Here is a 25,018-nt window from a genome sequence, read left to right as displayed (position 1 = left end):
TCCCTGTGCTCTAAGGACTTTGGCCTCCTTTGCAGCCGAGGCTCCTGTGCTTTGGAAGAAGGTGGGGGGGTGGGGGGGAGAGGAGATACTTAGTAGGAGCAAGAGAACACCAACAGTCTGCTACACCAATTCAGATTTTGAGATGACATAAGATATATTCCAGCTGCACTCCATAATATTATTATTTTCAGCCTATTATGTTCTGTGTAGGGATTTAAAGCATGTTTGCATATTCTTTGCTACCCTTTCTATCAAGAGAGGTGGGCCTAATTCCCTTCCCCTTATTTTTAAAAAATTTTTTTCCATTTTATTTATTTTTTAATTTTATTTCTTTTTTTAAATTTACATCCAAATTAGTTAGCATATAGTGCAACAATGATTTCAGGAGTAGATTCCTTAGTGCCCATTACCCATTTAGCCCATCCCCCCCTGCCACAACCCCTCCAGTAACCTTCAGTTTGTTCTCCATATTTATGAGTCTCTTCTGTTTTGTCCCCCTTCCTGTTTTTATATTATTTTTGTTTCCCTTCCTTCATGTTCATCTGTTTTGTCTCTTAAAGTCTTCACATGAGTGAAGTCATAGGATATTTGTCTTTCTCTGACTGACTCATTTCACTTAGCATAATACCCTCCACTTCCATCCACATAGTTGCAAATGGCAAGATTTCATTCTTTTTGATTGCCGAGTAATACTCCACTGTATATATATACCACATCTTCTTTATCCATTCATCCATCGAGGGACATTTGGGCTCTTTCCATACTTTGGCTATTGTTGATAGTGCTGCTATAAACATGGGGGTGCATGCGTCCCTTTGAAACAGCACATCTGTATCCCGTGGATAAATGCTTAGTAGTGCAATTGCTGGGCCATAGGGTAGTTCTATTTTTAGTTCCCTTCCCTTTAAATATAAGCAGGCCTAAGTTTGTGCAGCCACTCTGGAAAACAGTGTGGAGGTCCCTCAGAAAATTAAAAATAGACCTACCCTATGACCCAGCAATAGCACTCCTAGGAATTTACCCAAGGGATACAGGAGTACTGATGCATAGGGGCACTTGTACCCCAATGTTTATAGCAGCACTCTCAACAATAGCCAAATTATGAAAAGAGCCTAAATGTCCATCAACTGATGAATGGATATAGAAATTGTGGTTTATATACACAATGGAGTACTACAGGGCAATGAGAAAGAACGAAATATGGCCCTTTGTAGCAACATGGATGGAACTGGAGAGTGTGATGCTAAGTGAAATAAGCCATACAGAGAAAGACAGATACCGTATGGTTTCACTCTTACGTGGATCCTGAGAAACCTAACAGAAACCCATGGGGGAGGGGAAGGAAAAAAAAAAAGAGGTTAGAGTGGGAGAGAGCTAAAGCATAAGAGACTCTTAAAAACTGAGAACAAACTGAGGGTTGATGGGGGGTGGGAGGGAGGGGAGGGTAGGTGATGGGTATTGAGGAGGGCACCTTTTGGGATGAGCACTGGGTGTTGTATGGAAACCATTTTGACAATAGATTTCATATATTGAAAAAATAATAATAAATAAATATAAGCAGGCCTTAATCACAATGCTGCAAAAGCGATGCCGTCAGGAAGTGGAGAGAGTGCACAGAGGGACCACGTGTGGGTGTTCCAGGTGAAAGCCACCAGCCAGCATCATCTCCAGACATCAGTGAGCCAGCCTTCAGGCGATTGCGACTCCGCTCAAGTTGCCCCAGGAGACACAGTGTGGAGCCGAGCCCTGCCCAAACCGCAGATCCATGAGCAAAACAAATGACTGATGTTTTTAGGCCACGAAGTCTGGGGTGGTTTGTTATCCAGCCGTAGGTTAACTGGAACATCCCATTTCTGTGCCATTTGTGGTTCATATTTCTACAAGTTGGTATCTATTTCGCTGCCCTCCTCCTCCCATCCTTCAATTCCTTTTGTCTTCCTTCTCTTTAGTTTCTTTTATTCTTTCTCCCATTTTATTATCATGATAAGCATTTTTAAATAAGGAAGTCTATCAAAAGAGACACACTGGCCACACACATTTAAGAACTGGTTTTTGATGCAATGTCTTTGAGATACCACTTTTCATGATGTTGATGCGGTTTCAATTTCAACTACTCTGTGTGTATTAAATATATATAATGTTGTCATTCTAAACATTTTTGGAGAAGCTCCAATCTTAACTCCTACCAACCATATTTCACAGGCTGTTGTATGCACCACTGGTCTCCACCTGACCTGTCCTTTCTTTCCTAGGCTAAAAGACACATTGAGGGGTTTTCTTTAAATTATAAGAATATAGCAACCAGAAGTAAAAATGCCACACATTTACTTACAGAGACCATCTCTGAACGTTGCTAACTGGCGATTTTTACTTCTTCGTGACTGCCTCCAATTTGTGCAGTAAACTTGTGTTACTTTTATAATAAAGACTGATTCTTTAATAATATAAAGTAGCATTATGAAACACATGTTCTAGAGCATTTTCTCTTTGGGGTGGAGGTCTTTTCACATCCTCTCCTTCTTAATTTCTTTCTTGTTTAACCCATACCTTTGATAATGAAAGGAATTATGGCAACCAGCCCATGCTGCATGGAGCTGTGGACAGTACTGACTTCCATTCAACGGTTCCAAAGTTTTATTTGTAACTAAGCTGGGGCTCCTTTCATGTCCCTCCTATTCTAGTGGTATCATACAATTTCTTTTTTATTGATACATTTCACTTCTCCCATATAACTTTTCGTTAAAATATCACAATAAAAACCAACGCAATTACTCATATCTACTTATTCCTTTCTCTGTAGGTCACTTTGGCTTATTGTTTTTACATTCAGAGGTATTTGTAGCAGCTGCCTGTTTTATCTCTTGAGACACGTGGCTCTTTCTCATGTCTTTTCATCCACTCAATGACAGGCTTCAGTTAGTCAATGTTGTTCAACTAACAAAAGACTGAGGTAGAAAGTAGCAGGGGTTTCTCTTTCAGCTTCCTTCCTCCTAGATGTCTATGGGGTTGGTACATCTCAGTTCCTCCGAGGCACTCTTCATTTCCAGCTGGATGAGTCCCAGGAGCTAGGATGGCTGAACGCTCCAACCCAGAGGAAGTGAACCTAAAAGGGCTCTGAAATTCCAGGGCACACCTGAGCCACAGCAGTGCCCCTATTACTATGAAAGTCGGCCAAAAGTGATGAAATCATGTGTTTTGAACTAACGTTCTCCACAGAAGTAAGACTCTAAGGGTGTCTGATTTTTCCTTTTGGGACCAGATACTAAATGGAACTTAGCCCATTTCTCTCGCTGCTGCTTCATATACTGGAAGGAATGAGGTGTATATTAACAGTGAAGAATTCTCATTTGAAAAATAAAATAAAATTAACTGCAGCTCTGTGGCAAATTGAAGAGCAATAGTTATGGCCACCTTCTACATATTTTCTTTTAACTCATTTCCAGATGGTTTCTTCCTCGCCATGTCAGGGACACGACTTTAAGAACTAAGACCTCTAACTCACTGTATAGCCCTATTCTGACAAAGTCTACATTTATACTTGGCTGTACTCAGATCCCTAACTTTGACACAACCACCTACTTCACACTTCCACCTAAGCACTCCAGTGGCAACATGTTCAAAATTGAACTCATGATCTTCCTCATCCCACAGATCTAGTCCTTCTCCCAAGATTTCCTCTCTCATGGAATGGCTGTACCAATGCTGAGACATCGTACGTTGTCCAGGCCAGACATCTGACTCCTTTGACCACTGCGGTACCTTGTACACCCAACACAGTGCCTGGCACACAGCCGGTACTTGATATTTTTTGGATGAATATTGAATATTCATATGGGAAATGTCATTAGACTCTCAGCCTCTTCAAAGACCAGTGAAATAGTTTGTGGTTCATCCAAAACCCAGGCAAACCTTCACTATCTCTAAAATCCAGACTCTGCTCATGCCAAAGCTACCACTATTTACTCAAACAGTTGAATGCCTTCTAAAATTCCCATCATTATTGTGCATCAACATGCAGTTAAATGAATGAATTGATTATAATTTTCTCTGCTCTACCAAATTTCTACTTCTCATACTGTGCTTCATGAATGTGTCACTGCTGGAAAATGAACACTAACTGTGTATTCAGGCCATTTAATAGCAAATTTGAGTGAAATGTTGGTATCTTGATAGGAAAGATTTCTTTGAGCTCTACTAAGCATTTTTGAAAGCCAAATGTGTCAGCAGACTGAAATTACATACAAAATTATCAAAACGATTTACATATGATAGACAGTCCCACTTTGTAGCAGATGAAGCTTTCAAAACGTAGGGGAGGAAGCCGAATAACATCAACCTCTGGGCTAATTACTTCCAAGTCTCTGTTCATGGCTGAAGGCATAAAATGCAACCAATTATGATACACAACAGTGTGAGTGTTCAGCTAACACTAGAGGACACCATGACAGCCCTAACTGCACACCTGGGGGCAGCTGCTGCATTTCAACTATTTTAGAGACTTAGTACTTGATGAGATAAGGGATGCACTATTCCTGGACTTGATGCATTACTTTTCTTTGCACAGTATACGCAGGAGTGCACGCCTTGGAGAGACTAAAGAGGTTGCTTCTTACACTGGAGCTTTCCAAGCTCCAGACCTTAATTACACTAAACGGTTGTCAGTTAACTAAATCCATTGGAGGTACACGACTAATTGCTCAACCATCACACCTTGAAGGAAAAGTGTATGTCACTTGCTCTCTGATTCGATCACTGAGCTCATGCTTTCCACTATTCAATAAAATCCTGAAAAATAAGTAATGAAATCTGTGTGTGAACTAGAGCCCAGCTTATAAATCCTCCAATTAAAAAAATAAAAATCCAAGATATTGTGTCCATTTGAATAATTCCAAAATTTCCAACAAGAGTTATTTTCCTTAGGTATGGTTAGGGAAGAGTACCTCTTTCCTTTTTAGTTGGACTGTTTCTATATTCCTTCATTTACTTCTTTTCTAGGCCACAAATATTTTATGATAGCAATAGCCAACATTTACTGAGCACTTACTATGCCAGGTACCTTACTTAGATCAGAGTTTCCCAACCTCAGCACTACTGACATCATGAGCCAGGTAATTCTGTGCGGGACATGCATGTAAGATGTTTAGCAGCACTCCATCCCTCTTCCCTCCATGCATTCCAGAGTATAACAACTAAAAATATTTCCAGAAATTACTAAATATTCCATGGTGGGGAAAAACTGTTCTCAGTTGAGAATTACTGGCTCAGCTATATCAACTTATTTAATCCTCCAAACTCTCCCAGGAGGTAAATTCTGCCCTCCACTGTACAGGTAAGAAAACAGAGGCACAGGCAAATTCAACAACTTGCCTAAGGTCACACAGCTTGTAGAAACACAGCTGGTATTTGATCCAAAGTGGTCAGACTCCAGAGCCCCAACTCTTAACTGCTATCCTAGAGCCAACCCCCTTCTAACCTTAGGGCTTAATGAGAATAAGCTTGTTGGATCAGAATCCCTTCCAGAGCTATTGAAAAGCAATTTGCTTCTGCAATGAAGACTGGTTCATGGACTGAAAACTAACTTGAAAGCAAGAGGGAAGAGGGCCTAAGATCTCCACCTAACAAGGTATACCTGGGTCACAGCCATTCAAAGAAAACACTTTTCAAATGTATGGTCATCCATGTATTAAAACTCTAAAAATCTACAGCGTGGTAACTTTCTCCTTCTACCACCTAATCATTGTTAGATCTAGGCAGAATAAATGCTGAGCATAATTTAAATACCTCCTCTTTCTACAAATAATGCAACAGAACATTATTTTAGTTACATAACAAAGTGATTTCCTGATAAATTTCAACAGTATATTTTGTATGTTTTATATTTGGTGTTAGAAATTAAGATGTTTATAGTGTATATTAAAATTAGGGTTGAAAAAAGTTGTATTTTTTGTGATGAGAACTTTTACGATTTACTCTCTTAGCAAGTTTCAAATATGCAACACAAGGTTATTGACTGCAGTTGCCATACTGTACATTTTATCTCCATGACTTATTTATTTAACAACTGGAAGTTTGTACTTCTTGACTCCCTTCACCCATTTCACAACCCCCCGCCCCCACCAATGCCCTTCCCATCTGGCCGCCAGTCTGCTCTCTGTATCTAGGAGTTCGTTTCATTTTAGTGTTTTCATTTCACATATAAAAAAATCATAGAGTATTTGTCTTGCTCTTTTTTCACTTAGCATAACACCCTCAAGGTCCATCTACATAGCTGCAATAACAAGATTTCATCCTTTTTATGACAAAGTAGTATTCCATCACATGTATGTACCACATCTTCTTTATCCATTCATCCGTCGATAGACACTTATGTTGTTCCATATCCTGGCTATTTTAAACAAAGCTGCAGTGAACATTGGGGTGCATAGATCTTTTCAAATTATTTTTCATTTTCTTCAGATTAGTACTCAGAAGTAGAATTGCTGGATCATATGCTGGTTCTATTTTTAATTTGTTGAGGAATCTCCACATTGTTTTCCACAGTGGCTGCACCGATTCCCATTCTCGAAGCACCTCCTTTCTTCATGGAAATATCTGGCCCACCAGCCAGCCTAATTCTCATCATTAGACTCCTTCCTGTAATTGGAGATTCCTATCATCCAATTACACAATTCATTTGCGGATGACCCTTGTTAAAATGCTAATGTCCATATTAAGCTCTGTTAGCCTTCATTTAAATAAATTAATCAAATTAGTTAGTGAGTCATTTAGCAAGCCATTAGAAACTGAATTATAAACAGAGAAGGTCTTATGGTCCAGTCAGGAGCAGGGAAACTCTGGTTACAAGGTCTTCTTCAGGGAAGCCTCCTGTGGGGCTGGTAGCACTGTGTGGGGCAGGTACAGGAGAGGCAAGGTGCTGGGGGACAGGTGGCCAGCAGTGAGGAGGAGGCAGAGTCACTTACATTCCTCTAAGTGTATTCTGCCTCCTTTCCGTCCTTCACGGCAGTTCCCTATTTGATAATTTCCTCTCCCTCTGAAATTCCAGAATTCTTGCCTCGAAATGCAGATTGGGCCCAGCCTATCCAAGAAGACTGTATTGCAGGCCTGCCACTTTACAGTAAACTATGAGGGGCTGAAAACTCCCACCACTGCTCCTCCTTGAATCAGCTACCCAAGCTGATTTCTACTTCAATGATACATGGATTTCTTTGTGCAGGAAACCTACGCCTGAAGTTGCAACGCACATGGCTCTCCCCTGGTCCTGGTTTCTCCAAACATCTTCTGCAACACAAAATTTCACCACCTTCTGTGGGACATCTCAGGTAAGGTGGATGTTATCCTTTGGGAGGCAAACAGGAAGTCCATTCCTTCTCTCCCTCTTATTACCTCCAAACAAATGCAAGAACAGAACTGCTTGCTTTCTTTGATCCAGAAAGTGGCAGGCAGTAACCACATGAAGAGGTTTCCTATCTGGCAGTGACTATTTTGAGAATTTTTCTTCAAAAAAGGAAGGAAAGAATAAAATGCCCTTGAAATGTAAACTGGGCTCTGTAATCAAGCACTTTAAATCTGCTCAGAACAATTTTCAAGTATTCAACTGCTAACAGAAAGCTTCTTCAAAATATGAACCGACAATAAAATCAGACCCAAGGTTCATAACTGATATAACAGGAAAAACTTTTATTGTGGAACTCTTAAAGTCCAGTGATTTAAGAAAGAAAACACGGATTAAAAAGCTAGGTTGGGTGGTTAATTGCAAGAGTGACCAGAAAAACCCCACATGAGCAGACTGCAGTTATCATGCAGGCTTGGAGATGGAAAATTGGCCTATATCTGATCAAACTACCTTGGGCCTTTTAAGAAAATCAGGGTGAAGGCTAAGCATATACAAGCTTGGATTTAAAAAAAAAAAAAAAAAACCTTCTATTTATTATATTTTGCAACTATGATCTTTTAAAACGGTGGCCTTAGGAAAATCTGCTTTGGCAAGCAACTGCAGAGGCTCCTGTGGAGAGGAAGTGAAAAGACTGGGCTTATATACAAGGGCTGCTGGCACGTTCAAAGCGCAGGGGATAGTTCACAGAGCAAAATGTAGTCCTAAGTAAATGGGTTTCAGGCAATTTCAGTGTTAAGATAACATCATTAAGAGTAGAACAGATTGTGCTCAAACCCTGCTGTTTATAATTAACACGTTGCTTCCAAATACTCCAGGGTCCCTGGTAAATAGTCTTCTGCTCACATCCACCCAGACCAATCAGAGTATTTTCATCAGATTCCATGCTGGGCCAGCACCTGTCTGGACAAATCCAATAGAGCCAAAGAACTCCTCTCCCTGGCCAGCTAAGTAGTTGGATGAACACAGCTTGGCTTAGTCATTGTCACAGTGTCCATATGGCTTTGAAGCTTGTTTTCACAAGAAATCATACAAGTATTTTATTATGTCAAAGTTCACCGTCCTATAAACAAAAATAGATAATATATGTTAGTATCCTCACCCCCTAGACTGCTCAGCTTTGTTATGTACGATTCTGGGAAGCACATGCAAAATTATTCACAACTAACGCTAACCAATCCTATAGTGCTATGAAAAGCACCACGATAGGAATGGTATTCATTTTATAAAACGTCACTAGGAACGAGGTTTCTTTAAAAACTTTCCTTTCTGCACCCCAACCCCCCCCCCCCCACCACCCCGACCCATGCATAAAGTTTGCTTTTCTGGAAAAAAAAAAAAAAAAAAGGAAACAAAGTTAGAACTATCCAACATTCTTTATTTCAATTATCCTACAGAAAGTTTAGATTTCATTTGAAAGCTATCTTCTTTTTGTCTAAAAACCAGAATAAAGTAATTAGAGATGCAAAAGTATTTAAATCTTCTGTGCTTCTGAACACTGTTTATCTTCCAAAACACCTGTTTTATCATTACATAATGCATAGCTGATCTGTCCTCATTTGTAGTTTTCATTCTTTTCAGTCTTTCAACACTGGGTGACCTGCGTGCATATTGTAACTAAATCTGTATGATCCAAGAATATGGTACAACAAACAGACGATGTGAATGTATATTTTTGTACTCTGATGGCAGGCAGAATAAAATAGCAGAGGGACAGAGACATATAATTATTTTCCTTTCTCCAAACTCATTCTTCACCATAAATATTCAGACTTGGAGGTTTATTATTTGAATAAATGGTCAAAATAATTAGATATAATGATCTAGCAATAAGTATAAAATTAAAGCTTTAAAGTATTCAATTCTGCAAAAATAATCATCCATGTGAGAACAGCCTTTTAAAGATTCAGTAATTACATGCTCTTATTTATTAAACCATCATCAATTAATGTTTTTGTCTATCATTTTGTAATACACTTTCTAAAAAAGTTTCTAAGCAAATGACTGACATATCAAATGTTGTTGGAAATTTGGAATGGAGAACTGCGAATGCTGCTTATGAAAACACATTTAAAAATAGCTCAAATGAGACGCTATGGCTATTGTGGCACCTAATATAGGACCAAAGAATACCTTAATTGTTTCATTACAATAGTTCCTCTGAAGAATACTAAACCTTTCCAAATGGTATAAAAACAATGCCAGGACATTCCTGTTATCATTAGCAGTAATTAAACAACTAAAAGTAGTTACTAAAATTAAAAAAAAAAAATCTCAGGCATAAAGACACAAATTGTATGGATATTATATCATACTCTATATTATTTTTATGTTTTTCTTCTGCTCAATTCCAGGACTTCCCAAATTTACTGGCAACAGCGTAACGCTAACCTTTTTTCCCCCCCAAATGACAAAAAGTACAAACTTCCAGTTGGACAAAACTGTCAAAAAATATATATAAATCAAGCTGGTCAAAAATCAGATCCTTTTTAGAGGATCTTAGAAGGAAACAGATATAAAAGGCTATTTCAAACCATAGGCAAAAAGGGAAGGGGAATTGTTCATTTCTCCAGGCATCTATCCCCACAGTAACTTTGAGTCTTAATGTTACAAACCTAAAGTGACAAGGTAAAGTGGATTTAATGTTAAGTTTTATTGTTTTGGGCTTTTGGGTTTTTTGACATTGAGTGGGAAACGAAATTTAGAAGAAGCCAAGATTAAAACATTTAAAATTTAAAACTACAGGATTAGAGGGTATTATGTGATAAAATATGGGACTGTCATACAAAACAACCAATATGAAGACATACCGACAAACACTAAGAGGGAAAAGGAGGACAGAATTGCAACTCAGAACTGACCGCTCAGGACAAGCATCTGTATAATGGACTAGGACCAGAAGAAAATGCAAACAAATGAAATACAGTGATTCGTTAGTGGCAGGACTCCTTTATTTTACTCAATCTAGTTGTATAACTTTAGCATAATTTGTGCAAAAGTTTTCTTTGCTAGAACGAATGGACTGACAAAAACACTACACTACCTGACTGTATCCATTTATAAAAGCTTCACTATAGCCCATTTCTTTCCTTTGTCACTGGGAAGTACTCAAGCAAACCGAATGACACCCTTAAGATTTTTGGACTTTTTCAAGGCAGTAAATCACTCAGGAATTGAATATATAAGATCATTCCTTTAAGACACATTTACTGAGCCTGGTGGCTCAGTCAGTTAATTCACTTGATTTCGATTTGACTCTTGATTTCGACTCAGGTCATGATCACACAGTTGATGAGATCGTGTCCCACATCGGGCTCTGCACTGACAGTGTGAGCCTGCTTGGGATTCTCTGTCTCCTCTCTCCCTGCCCCTCCCTTGCTCACGCTCTCTCAAAATAAACATTTAAAAAAATGTTTAGTCTTAGAAGGAAAAAGAAACACTTAACGCCCAAGATGCATAAATGTCTTTCTCCATCATCTCTCCATCCTCCAATGTAAACAGGTGACTTGGTTACTGACCCCACATACCGTATTCTAGTGGCAGAATTTGAAAGAATAACTACAAGGACATCAAAACTTATGTCACACATTCCAAAGATTACAGGACTTGGAGACACAATTTGCTGTAAAGAATGCTTTAACTTACAAAGAGTGTTATGTACTTTATACATACTTTCTCTGGCTTTTCATGGCTTCACATGCCATGAAATTTATATAAATCAAATTCATATAAATATCATTTTAAGATTTTGGATAGTTTTTGTACAGGTACAAGAGATACTTGCTCTTTTTATTTTTTAAGTGTTTTTTATTTATTTTTTGAGAGAGAGAGAGAGAGAGAGTAAACAGGGGAGGGGCAAAGAGAGGATGACACGCTGACAGTAGTGAGCCCGACGCGGGGCTCAAACTCACCAACTGTGAGATCATGACCTGAACTGAAGTCAGACGCTCAACCAACTGAGCCACCCAGGCACCCCAGAAATGAATTATTTTCTAAAGTAAGCATACAAAAAAAAAACCAGGATAAACATAAATAATATGTTTATGACAATATGTTAGTGACAATTTGCCTAGGGGTAATCAATTCCTTTTTTTCCAAGTTTTTATTTAAATTCCAGTTAGTTAACATAGAGTATAATATTAGTTTTCGGTGATTCAAGACTTATACACAACACTCAGTGCTCAACACAAGTGCCCTCCTTAATCCCCATCACTATTTCTCCCATCCCTTCCGCCTTCTCCCCTTTTGTTTTCTATCTATAGTTTGTTTTCTATGGTTAAGAGCCTGTTTCTTAGTTGTCCTCTTTTTTTTCTATGAGTATTAATTCTTAAATCAGAATTCAGAATATTCTAATACAAGTTAGTTACATGGCATATGTCTAAAGATTTAGTTTTCCCTTTATCCTTTTATTTCACTTTGTTGATTCTTTTACTACCCTGAAATATGTTTTTTTTCTCATGGGATGCTATTTTATTTCCTTTTACTTTTGTGGGCAGTTTGATTTTTTAGTTTGGTTCTTCTGATAACTTGCAACCAGACAACTTTAAGTTTCAATCTTGTTATCTTGTATTGTCTTCCCAAGGACTATGTAAGAAAGAAACTTAAAACTACCATTCACATTAAGAACATCCTAAGGACAATAATTAATCAGCTTCTCATCAGCTGTCTTTGCCCATATACTACCTCCATATTTTGTACTTCTTTAAAGCCTCCAACTGCTTCTCTGTCCAAACTTTCTCACTGTTCCTTGGTCAATAAAGTTCTGTATGTCTTCTGTCTCTCCCATGTATGTTTTTTCTCTTCTGGGTTTAAATCTGGCTCCCCCTGAAGGACCTTGCTTCTTCTTCAGTTCTTTCCAATGTCCTGTTCGGTGGGGTTGGTGTCCTGGTACCAAAAGCTCTGCTCCTCTGAGACTCAGATCATTCCACTCACCACCTTGTATCACCCTGCCACTATCTCTTAGTCACTGAAAACTATAGCACCCAGTTCAGTCCTCCTCTCCCTCCCAAGATCTGTATCAGCCTTAGTGACTTCACTGCACACCTGTCTTACTTACCTTCAATGGCATTTTCTTTTTAAAAAAAAAAAAACATTTTTTAATACCTGTTTATTTTTGAGAGAGACAGAATGCGATCTGGGGAGGGGCAGAGAGAGAGGGAGACACAGAATCCAAAGCAAGGTCCAGGCCCTGAGTGGTCAGCACAGAGTCCAATGCAGGGTTTGAACTCAGGAACTGTGAGATCATGACCTGAGCCGAAGTTGGACACTGAACCGACTGAGCCACCCAGGCACCCCAATGACATTCTTTTCTACTCTTATGATCACACTCAGAAATATTCCACCTCTAAAAACATAAATTCAGGCATTCTATCCTCTGATCCCCAAGCTCTTTCTTTAAGCTATCTGGAACACCTTGAAACAGGTCACAAGCCCCTTCACTTTCTCCTGATCTACAAATACTTCATGAGTCTTACATTCTAGGCACTGAACTACTGGCCCTCTACTGGCTTCACTTCCTTCCTTCCCTTCCTAGCTCAGACTCCATGGTTATTTTACTTTAAGTACTCACTTGCTAGCATCCACCAAATTCACCTGGCAAAACCCCAATCCTCTGTGATTTCAATAATGTCCCTTTGCTGTCCCAGTACCAGGGACATATGGAATGCTACTGGAGAGGATCACAAGTTTCACAGACTGGTACCACTGTAAATTCAAGGTCAGGAGCCTTAAATAGGCCCTCAATACTACCAGCAAGTTGCTTTTCCTGGTAGCACTTTCTTCCATTCCCCACAGCAGTTATTTCAAATACCCATGTTCCTCTCAGACTGCTATTACTTCTGTCCTTGGTCTCAAATTTGCCTCCTTCTTTACAGGCAAAAAAGACGACACAAGAATACCCTCAACTTCTTGCCACCAAATTCCAAACTCAGCTCCATCTGAATCCACTTTTTCTTCATGTTATAATGCAAGAAGAGTTCCCTCATCCAGCTCATCCAGAGCTATTTCTTTCAACTCGTTTCTAAATGCCATGTTGATAAACCATTTCAAGGACTTGAGGCTTTAATCTCTGTCTCTCATATCACTGATTCTCCTCTATCACCCCTTTCCCATAAGCATTTAAATATATTCAAATATTTAAATAATACCCCTCTCACAACTTCACAACCCCTTTAGTAGATAAAAATCCTCTCTAATGAAAAAACAAAAAACAAACAAAAATAAACTGGAATACAGGCTAATGAGGATAGGTTATATCTGTTATACTTGTTGCTATATCCCCCAAAGCCTAGCACAGTGATTATAATGGGCAACATAATAAATGTTAAATGAACAAATGAATTAAAAGCATTCTATTTGCTGCATCAATTTTCTTCTAAATACTATAATCTCTGACTTCTAATCCACTGTAGTCCTGTAAGTGTTCCCAATAAAGTTACAAATGACTGTTTTATCATTAAAACAGATGTCTGATTTCCTGGCAGCAATTGCCAATTTTGACCATTACTCTCTTCCCTTAGGTTTTCCTACTTTTCTTGTGTATATAACTCCATATATAATGGGTTTATTCACTAAAAGCCTGTATCAAGAGTACTTTTATGTTTTTACCAAACTTCAAAAGTATGATTTTTAATAACTGCACAGTACTTTTCAAAAATAAGAACATACAATAAATTAGCAATCCATTCTCTTGTTTTGAACATTTAGGTTGTGTCTTCTGATCTAATAATTCATTCTCTACCACAGGTGTCAGCAACAGACATACCTACCTCTTCTTTGGTAACTATCCTTGCGATCTCTTATCTCCACCATACCTCAGTTTGGAATGAAACGGTCTCTTTAGCCCCCTTCTTGTCGCTTCCCCCAAACACAAGCCCACAATGGTTCCTTTTCATCAGAAGTTTTACTGCTAATCATTATAGGAAAATATGTACTATTTATATATTTCACACATACTAACTTTAAAGCATCGTGTTTAAGTTTGAGGTAAGGCAGCGATTGACATACAGTCTCTGCTTTGAGCTTTGTGGACTTATATGGTAGAAAGAAAGATAAAATCTAATTATTGAATAAATTACTTAATTAAAAATATGATAAGTAACAGAAGAAAAGAATGAGACCAGTTTACCTGTATAGTGTGATTGGTGGGGATGACGGTGGTTTAAGAACACTTTTCATTTAAAATGACATTAAAGGTTAAGCTGCAGTTAGCTAGATAAAGGAGTGGAGGAGTTGGAAAGTGCTGCATTTGCAAAGATGGGAAGCAGAATGGTGATTATGAAGAATTAAAAAAAAGCCAGCTGGGTTAAAGTGCAAATACCAAGAAGAGCAGTGTTTGTACTAGATGTGGCCTGGGCACCAAAGTGATGTGGCAGGGGCCAGATCACTTGGGGTCTTGTAAGCTACTTTAAAGATTCCTGGTTTTTTTTTATCCTAAGAGTCATGGGAAATTATTGAAGCCTTTTTTTTTTTTTTTTTTAAGTATAATTGATGTACAATGTTATATTAGTTTCAGGAGTACGAGACATATTGATTCAACAATTCTATACGTGACTCAGTGCTCACACAAGTGAGGTCACCATCCGTCACCAAACATTACTGCCATCTTATTGACTATATTTCCTGTTATTTTTCATCTCCATGAATTATTTACTTTGTAACTAGAAGCTTTTACTCCTTCATCCCCTTCCCACTTCCCCTCTGGCCACCACCTATTTGTTGTCTGTATTTAAGAGTTCGTTTTTTAGGGATGCCTGGGTGGCTCAGTTGGTTAAGCGTCTGACTTGGGCTCAGGTCTTGATCTTGCAGTTTGTGGGTTCGAGCCCCACATCGGGTTCTGTACTAATAGCTTGGAGCCTGGAGCCTGCTTTGGATTCTGTATCTCCCTCTCTCTCTGCCCTTCCCCCATCTGCAATCTGTCTCTCTCTCTCTCAAAAATAAACATTAAAAAAACTTGTTTAAAGTGTTTCTTTTTTAGATTCCACACATAAGTAAAATTATATGGTATTTGTCTTTCTCTGCCTAACTTATTTCACTTAGCATTATACTCTCTAGATCCATCCATGTTATTGCAAATGGCAAGAACTCGTCTTTTTTTATGACTGAGTAATATCACATTGCATATACGTACCACATCTTTATCCATTCATCTATTGATGGACACTTGGGCTGCCTCCATACCCTGGCTATTGAAAATAATGCTGTAATAAGCATAGTGGTGCATATATCTTTTCTAATTAGATTTTTTCATAAGGAATTAATATCCAAAATATATAAAGAACTTACATCATTCAACACCAAAAAAATATCCAATCCAATTAAAAAGTAGGCAGAGGATTAAAAGATGGATTTTTCTAGAAAGATTAAAAGAGATTTAAAAATGAGCAGAGGATCTGAACACTCTTCCAAAGAAGACATGTAGATGGCCAACAGACACGTGAAAAGATGCTCAACTAATCATCAGAGAAACCCGAATTAAAACCACAATGAGGTATCACCTCACACTGGTCAGAACGGCTAGTATCAAAAATACAAGAAGTAACAAGTGTTGGCAAGGATTTGGAGAAAAGGGAATCCTCAAACATTGTTGGTAGGAAGGTAAATTGGTGCGGCCACTATGGAAAACAGTACAGGGGTTCCTCAAAAAATTAAAAATAGAAATACTATATGATCCACTAATTGCACTATGCAGTATTTACCCAAAGAAAACAAAAACACTAATTCAAAAAGATACATTGAAGACTTTTAAGTAGGAGGATGACATTATATTTTTATAAGATCATTCTGGCTATAGTGTGGACAACAAATTCTAAGGGGATAAGAGTAGAGAGAAGACCAATTAGGAGGCTACTAGAGAAAAGATGATGGTGGCTTGGTCTAGAGAGGTAACAAATAGTATATGTGAATGAATCTGAGATATATAGGAGGGACTTGGTAATCAATAGGACTAATGCTTGGATGCTGGGAGTGTGGGAGAGAGAAAAGTCAAGAATGACTCCCAGGTCTCAGGCCAGCACCATGTGGCAGACTACAGTGCTAACCACTGAAATAGGGAATCCTGGAGGTAAGCTGGAACATTCCTTTTTGTTGGTAGGCAGAAGTAGAGGTTAGAATTCCTGAGTTCAGTTTTGGAAATATATTGATAGAGCTGAGAAACATCCAATAAAGGTCAAGAATATCAGAAAAAAAGGTCTGGCCTTTAAAAACTGGGGAGTTATTAATATAGAGATGGTTAAGTCATGGGTATAGCTAAATTTGCTTAAGGAAGAAGTACAATATGAAAAGAGAAAAGAACCTAGCCTCAAGGACCAGCTAGATTTAAAGGTCAGCTGGAAAGGATAAACTGGCAAAAAAAGCCTTAGAAAACACAACCAAAGAATAAAGAGGAAAACCAGAAGACTGGAATCATGGGCTCTAAGAAAACAGAGTTTTAAAAAAGAGAGTGGTCCACAGCGTTAGATGCCACTGAGAAGCTCTCGTTTTGACAGACATACTTTCTTCCCTAGAACTTCTAAAATTCTAGAAGTACTCATAATTAGTTTCATCCATTTGTACATGAAAGGCCGCGAAATACTTGAGACGGTTACCAAATCTTTCCTAAGGCTTTTCTCTCATCCCTTAGGGATGAGACATGGTGTCTCACTCCACCACTCTCCTCCTGCCCTCTCCCCGCAACACCGGCACCTCCCACTTGTCAAAGCCCCTCTTAAAACGCCAAGCACAGGACAGCACAACAGATTTGTTCTGCCTATGGCAATGCACAGGAGACCTATTACCTCCCTTGAATGAGACACCAGCTAAAATGCTCAGGACTTAAGCCAGGTCTCTCCCACCCTGTTTTAGTACATTTGAGGTTTTTTTGGAGTCAATTGTCCATTAAATCCTACATTGCTGCTATGGGACCATTATTCCAGTCTGGTAAGGTCTCTCAGAATCTTCCTTTTTGCCATCTAATATATTAGCTAATTTTCCCAATTTTGTGTCATTTGTAAATTTGATAAGAGGGTTCATCGTACAGTGAAACTTTTTCATTCTTGGCACTTAAATGATCTTCTCTTGCTTAAATGACTAATGACATTACATTAGGAAGAACATTAATTTTTATATTTAGTGTATCATTTACATAATTCAAGACATTTTACATTAATGATGATTCTATGCTTACCTAGCAATAGCTCTGATGAAATCTAGAGATACAGTACATTTGTATTTTGGTCCATCAAGCTGATCGTCGTGACCAACCAGGGTTAATAGCTGAAGGGTCACTAGAGAGGTAATCTAAAAATAAGAAAACATTTTTATGAGATGTTTTAATGGGATTACATGATGACCTCATTTCTAAAACATTTTACAGCTCCTGTGGTAAAGATATATAACTGAATTCATAAGAAAATCTGCAAAGAATATAACTTTGAATTTGTATACAGATATTTGTACATATACTTAAAGTCCTGGTTAAACTAACAATAAGCTTTAAGGATTCCATTAGAGACAGCTTTGTTTCATTAATGACTCACACAATTGCTAACCTTTAAAATATACTAATAAAGCACATTCTTTCTCTACTCAGAATTTTATGGGGGTTCTATCTTAATATCTCAGAATATCAAATCTGTACTGCCTTGAGAATTGAGCAGTTACGATATGGATGTGGGCCTTTTTTAGAGTGTGGTAGCTGGTTAAATGAGAGATAAATACATCCTTCAGGCCTAGGCTTAGTCTTACTTTAAAACTGATCACCAATTGGGTAGTCAGAAAAATACCAGAAGGATTAGTGCTGGTGGAAACAAAAATGCGTTCTGACAGGTCAAATCAAAATATAAGATAATGTCACATTTGTAAGGCCAACAAAAGTATTAAGTATGATAAAATCCAAGAAAGAAAGCTGATTCAAGAGGTGAAATTCTTTGAGCAGCCCATTCTCTTCTCCCTATTTCTTCTCCTCATCTCCTGGACAATAGGGGAAGAGATCAGCAATGGCAACAAGAAAAGATTTGGAGACTTGCTTCATGGCAATTGAAGGGATAAGAGTTTTTTAAAACCTGTAATACCTAGTGACAAGTCTTAGGAATTAAAAATACTTAATTTGAGACTAAAACTTTACAGATGCTTGGTAAACATTCCATGAGTGATTAAAAACAGTAATAGCAGTAATGATTTGCTTGGTACCAAGTATTCTATACACAGTATCTCATTTATTCCTCATAACCTTAGAAGGTGGACACTGTTACACTCACTTAGTGATAAGCCTTGGAGGTGGTAAGTAACTTGCCCCAGATCCTAGAGCTGGTGGGCAGCTTAGCAAGAATTCAAATCTAGAGTCCCTGCTCATCCTACTATACCATACAGACTGGAGTCTCCTCCCATTACAATTTTTAGGAGAAAAGTGTTAGGCAGTGTTCAGTCAGCTGTCATTGCTTTATTAGCAAATTAAAAAATGAACAGATGGTAGATACCACAGTATTTTATATACAGAAAATTCTATATTTAGCAAATACGAAAAATTTTTGCTAATTAGAAAAACACTTTGTGTTAATATATCCAAATATGAAGCTCTGCACTCAAAAAGTTAAGCCTTTAATTTCTAATTCAGTATCACAAATTAGGTTAAGTCTTGAAATCTTTTTTATCAATGTTCTCTGTGTTGAAAGAGTTCTGCATTCTGCAGCTGTTACACACTGTTTTACAAGTCTATTAGATCAAGCTTATTTACATGGCTGAAATCTTACATACTCCATTTTTTATCTATTTCATCTATCAAAATTTACAAAAGGAATTAAAATTCTCCCATTTTGAGGAGTTTGTCCTTTTTGTAGTTGTTAATTTTTGCTCTATGTTTTTGAACCTGTTACTAAATGCATACACTTAAAAATCACTGTTTTGTTGGCAAATTAAACCTTTTCATTATTATCTAATGGTCGCTTTCTTCAGTAACGTCTTTGACCTACAGTGTATTTTTTTCTAATATTAATATACCTATATCAACATTCTTTTAGGTGATAATGTTTTCCTTTTACACCATCTTCCTTTCAAATTTGTTATTTTCTTTTTCTTTAAAGTTTATTTATTTTGAGAGACAGAACGTGAGCAGAGGAGGGGCAGACAGAAAGGGAGAGAAGGAGAATCCTTCTGACAGTGCAGAGCTGGATGCAGGGCTCAAACTCACAAACCATGAGATCATGACCTAAGCTGAAATCAAAAACTGTATACTTAACCAACTGAGCCACCCAGGCGCCCTGCAATTTTTTAATTTTCTTAGTTTTAGATAGTTCTCATGTAAACAACATGTAGTGCAATTTTTTTTATAGCCAGTCTGACAATCTTTACCTTGCTCCATTTGCCTTTGTTTTTTTTTTTTTTTTAATTTTTTTTTTCAACGTTTATTTATTTTTGGGACAGAGAGAGACAGAGCATGAACGGGGGAGGGGCAGAGAGAGAGGGAGACACAGAATCGGAAACAGGCTCCAGGCTCTGAGCCATCAGCCCAGAGCCTGACGCGGGGCTCGAACTCCCGGACCGTGAGATCGTGACCTGGCTGAAGTCGGACGCTTAACCGACTGTGCCACCCAGGCGCCCCCCATTTGCCTTTATTGTAACGATGTTCTAAAATTTTTCTACCACTGTATGTCAACCTTTCTTTTTTCTTTTCAAAAATTTTTTTTAACTTTTTAAATGTTTTATTTATTTTTAAGAGAGCGAGCACAAGCGGGGGAGGGAGAGATGGGGACAGAAGATCCAAAGCAGGATCTGTGCTGAGAGCAGCAAGCGAAATGCGGGGCTTGAATTCACAAACCATGAGATCATGACCTGAGCCGAAGTCACGCTTAACCGACAGAGCCATCCAGGCACCCTATGTCTACCCTTCTATTTGTTCTTCTGTGTCTTTCTTGTCTTTTATTGCACTAAATTATAATACTCTTCCATTCTATTGTTTGTTCTACTATCTTGAAAGTAGTTATATACTCCAATTATAATTTGTTTTGATTTCTTCTTTAGCTCCAAAGCTATTTTAGAATTCTTTTTTTTTTTTTTAATGCTTATTTTATTTTATTGAGAGAAAGACAGAGAGGGGGAGTTGGAGAGAAGAATCCCAAGCAGGCTCGGCACTGCCAGCATTTGTGAGATCATGACCTGAGCCAAAACCAAGAGTCATACGCTTAACCAAATGAGCCACACAGGCACCCCAGAATTCTTCTTTAATTTCCAGCTCATGAAGTTTTTCCAGTATTTTTAAATTTGGGGTTTTTTTTTTGGGGGGGGGGGGAGGTTCTGGAAATCACAGGATATGGTCTGTATACTAAGCAATCCCTTGATATTTGTTGAGACAACTGGGTTCTCCAGGAGGAAAGAAGAGTGCACGGGGACCTGAATGTCACTGTGACAAAGAATGGAACTGACCACAGTTGTCACCCTGCCTGTCCAGGCTGCCAGGCCTCTTCTCTCTTTGTCCTCAAAATGTCTCCAGTCGATGGCAAGCGAGCACAAAACATGCCCACAAAATGTACTGACCTCACGCCAGGCAAACAAGATGGAATGAGATAAAAGTCTTCTCTCATGCATAAGTACCTACATGATATAGCCTCCATTTTGCCTCCTTGCCTGCAAAACCTAAAATATTTACAATGTGGCTCTTTACTGAAAACGTCTGCCAAACCCTGCATCAGAAAACTGTTAGGTTCAGATGACTGATTTAACCAATGTGGAAATAGAGATGCTCACTGACTTGCCCAAAGTGATAATGACTGGATGGTACCAGAAACTTAAATGGCTAGGATTTAGGTTTCCTAACTACAACTCCAAAACCTCTGAAAAGCATGTAAGTGCTTTCTGCCTTGAATCAGTTTTACTTTTCCTTATATCTTCACTGGATGAGGTAACAGTCTAATACAACTCATTAGACGTTAGCTCTCTTAGCTGTGATCACAGTTCAGTTATGATTTTCTTAGTAATATTTTATATGCATATGAATAAGGTTAATGAAAGGTAAAAAAACAAATCATGTCATTCAACATTTTTACAAAAGATAAGAGTGTCCACTTACCTAGTTTAGGAATTAAGTTCATTGAAACAAAAATGATTAAAATTAAATTGGTTGTTAAAAATGTGTGAAATAGTGATGTGCCGATCAAATGAGGCCATGTGTAAAGCACTTAGCACAGGGCCTGGGACACAGTATTCGGTAATATGAGGTATTATTTATATTGTTACTACCTATCAGCATTATTTTTCAACTTCAAATTAAATGAGTTTATTTTCTAACAGCCCATTCATTTAGTTAAAACACACTATTTATTAAAAACACTGAATTTCCTATAGCTTACTGAAAAATATACCATGCTTAACTTGTTTAGAAAACATAAAATTTAAAATTACCTGCAGATTAAAAACATAACCAATTAAAAATTATATGGCCAGATGTAGAGAAAATTAAGGAATGTGAGAACAGTTCTGAAGAAACTACCCAAAATGCAGACTAAAGAGATACAAAGAGGGAAAATATGAAAAAGGTTAAAAAATAGAGAAGACAAAGGCCATACCCCTAATCAAAGATCTAGAAGGAAAACAGAGTTGGACAAAATGGGGCACAAATAGTATCTGAAGAGATAATGGATGGAAATTCATTTGAGGAGATGAAAAAACACTAAAGCACAGAATTAAAGAGTTAAATAAATCCAAAGAAGGAGAAATCAAAACAAATCCACACCTAGATACATCATCTGAAAGTGTAGCACACAGAAGATAAGAGTTCTTAAAAGTAACTAGAGGGGCGCCTGGGTGGCGGAGTCGGTTAAGCGTCCGACTTCAGCCAGGTCACGATCTCGCGGTCCGTGAGTTCGAGCCCCGCGTCAGGCTCTGGGCTGATGGCTCAGAGCCTGGAGCCTGTTTCCGATTCTGTGTCTCCCTCTCTCTCTGCCCCTCCCCCGGTCATGCTCTGTCTCTCTTTGTCCCAAAAATAAATAAACGTTGAAAAAAAAAAAAAAAGTAACTAGAAAAGAAGGGGCGCCTGGGTGGCTCAGTAAGTTGAGCATCTGACTCTTGATTTTGGCTCAGGTCGTGATCTCACAGTTTATGAGACTGAGCCCCTCACGCTTGGGATTCTCTCTCTCTCTCTCTCTGCCTCTCTCTTGCTTTCTTTCTCTCTCTCAAAAGAAATAAAACAAACTTAAAAAAAAAAGCTAGAGAAGAAAACACAGTATCTTCCAACAAGTGGCAGTTGGACCTACAGATTTCTTAAGAACGATGAAAACCATACAACAGTGAAAAGGTATCTTCAATACATGGTGGAAAATAACTCAGAACTGTACACCCAGAAAAAAAAAAAATCTCTTAATATTGAAGATGAATTAAACACAGTTCCAAACAGAACCAAACATTTACTACCAAAAGATCCCTACTTAAGGAAATTCCTAAAACATACCTCCAGGTGAAGGGAAGTGATCCCATCAAAAGGTCTGAAATGCAAGAGGGAATGAAGAATAAAGAGAATAGAAAATATGATGGTAAATCTAAATGAATTTACCTGCAGAAATGATAATGCATTGTGGGGAGAAAAATAAGATCAGGGCTTCTGGGTGGCTCAGTCAGTTGAGTGTCCACTTCTTGATTTTGGCTCAGGTCACGAACTTGCAGTTCATGGGATCAGGACCTGAGCTGGGCTCTGTGCTGACAGTGTGGAACCCGTGTGGGATTCTCTCCCTCCCTCTCTCTCTGCCCCTTCCCTGCTCATGCTCTCTCTCAAAACATATAAACATGAGAAGTAATTAATTAATTAACAAAAATAAGAGTAAAGTGCACAATACCAGTAATATGTAAATTGGGAGTATCGAAAATGAAGTTAAAATGTTCTAAGGTCCCATGGTATCTGAGAAAAGTAAAAGTACTTACTAAATTTTGACTTCAATAAGTATGAATGTTATAATTTTTACAATAACAACTAAGAGAATAAAAACAACAGTATGTACTTCTACATTAGTAAAGAGGAAAAACTGAATTATAAAAATAATCCAGAAGAAAATAAGAAACAAAAATAGGTAGGTGAAATAGAAAGTATAAAATCATAGATATAAACAAAATTACATTAGTAATCATAAGTAAGCTAACTGCTGCAAATAAAAAACAAAGACTGACTGATTGAAAAAAATAAATCCAACTATCTACTGTTTGGGAGAGATACCTCTAAAACAGAAGAATATGGAAAAGTGAAAAGTCAAAGGACAGAATGAGATACATCAAACACTAAAAAGAAACACGAAGGTATATCAACACAAATAAAACCTGATTTTAAAAGCAGTTTAAAGAAAGGTTCACTTAATAATGAGAACATGCAGGCCCTGCGTGCTCGTATCTCTTACGAGATGAGTTACTTGAGATCTTTACTATGAAGGGATGGGGTAAGTATTACTGAACATCAAGACAAACTTGTTATCCTTCCTATTTTGGAAGCAGATAGGAATCATGATGAGAAAGTAGGCCTGAAATTTTATGGATATATAGAAGAGTTAACATAGTTTCTTGTGGCAAAATACATTCATTAACTTCAATCTTTTCTATTTTTCTGTAAGGGATTCATTTGCTAAAGTAGGTTAGTAATAGCCATTTGAAACTCACACATTAATCTTCCTTATTATTAAACACAGGTTTTTTTTAGTATTTTTAAAACAGAAAAAAACATTACTTACCTTTTTCTTCCAGTGGCATCTCCTTATATTTCTTATAACTTCTACTTTCTTATGATTCAAATACCCTCATATACTTAATCTTTGAACTCAAATTGTATGCTAAATTACTCTTATGCATTTTTTCAAAAGAAACACAAAAATCTGTCTTTAATCTATCTAAGTTAGAATTTCAAGAATATTTTCAGATAGCCTATGCTTTTATTACTTTTATCACATTAGTTACAACAAATTTCCAAAGGCAGTAAATTGAACCAGAGAGCCCCTGAAAATCATTACCAGAATTCCATGGGTAATCATGTAAATTGTGCAAAGGAAACAGTATCACTTTAAGATGTAGCAGTCAGAAGGTATTTCCAAACTGTTAATAAGATGGCTGCTCAACTTTGGGAGGAGGGGAAGGTAGGATTCAGGAAAAACCAGTACACAAAAAAATCCAAAACCAAAATGAAGCAATTAAATTAGGATGTGATTTTTTTAAATTAAAAATTACTAATTTCAGAGATTTTTTTATTCTGTAACCTTATCATATGAACAAAAAGAACAGACACACAGAGTTTAAGAGAACATTACATAAAGCAGTGTACAAATGTACCAACAATTTAAAAGTACTCTGCCAGTTTATTAAAATATTACTAGAGTAAAACTGACAAAAATCATGTACAAAGATTAACTTGTGGGGTGAACATTTTGAATCTCAAACATATGAACTTATACCTAAATGAAAACTTGTAGGAAAAAACACATGAAACTTTGGAAAATTATTTCTATACATAAAGTTCAAGAATATCCACCTTCCTCTCCACTAGCCAATTCTTAAAAATTATCTAATATTTGTTTCTAATTGTATATTCACAAAACTCTTGAGGACTTGCTCTAGGTACTGAGCATTCAAAGATAAACAGGACCACAGAAAAAACTGATTTACTTCCTTGCACAAGTTTATTTTTTTTTT

General features: G+C 37.6%; 1 protein-coding gene across 3 annotated transcripts in view; it reads right to left on the bottom strand.

Moving 5' to 3' along the window:
• ORC5 (origin recognition complex subunit 5) overlaps positions 1–25,018 on the bottom strand; it is a 170,856-nt gene that overhangs the window by 76,174 nt on the left and 69,664 nt on the right. The window contains exons 13-14 of one of the 3 annotated variants that reach the window (XM_045494537.1): positions 17,553–17,665; positions 7,658–8,453 (exon numbers count right to left, since the gene is read on the bottom strand). In XM_045494537.1, coding sequence (XP_045350493.1) covers positions 8,408–8,453; positions 17,553–17,665 — 159 coding nt within the window. In that variant the 3' untranslated portion in view covers positions 7,658–8,407. Of the gene's footprint in view, positions 1–7,657; positions 8,454–17,552; positions 17,666–25,018 lie in introns of those variants that run through there. The other 2 variants (XR_006716239.1, XM_045494538.1) reach the window with 2 other exon arrangements.

The sequence above is a fragment of the Leopardus geoffroyi genome, chromosome A2, assembly GCF_018350155.1.
Source record: "Leopardus geoffroyi isolate Oge1 chromosome A2, O.geoffroyi_Oge1_pat1.0, whole genome shotgun sequence".
NCBI lineage: Eukaryota > Metazoa > Chordata > Mammalia > Carnivora > Felidae > Leopardus > Leopardus geoffroyi.
This window is presented reverse-complemented; position numbering and strand designations above follow the sequence as displayed.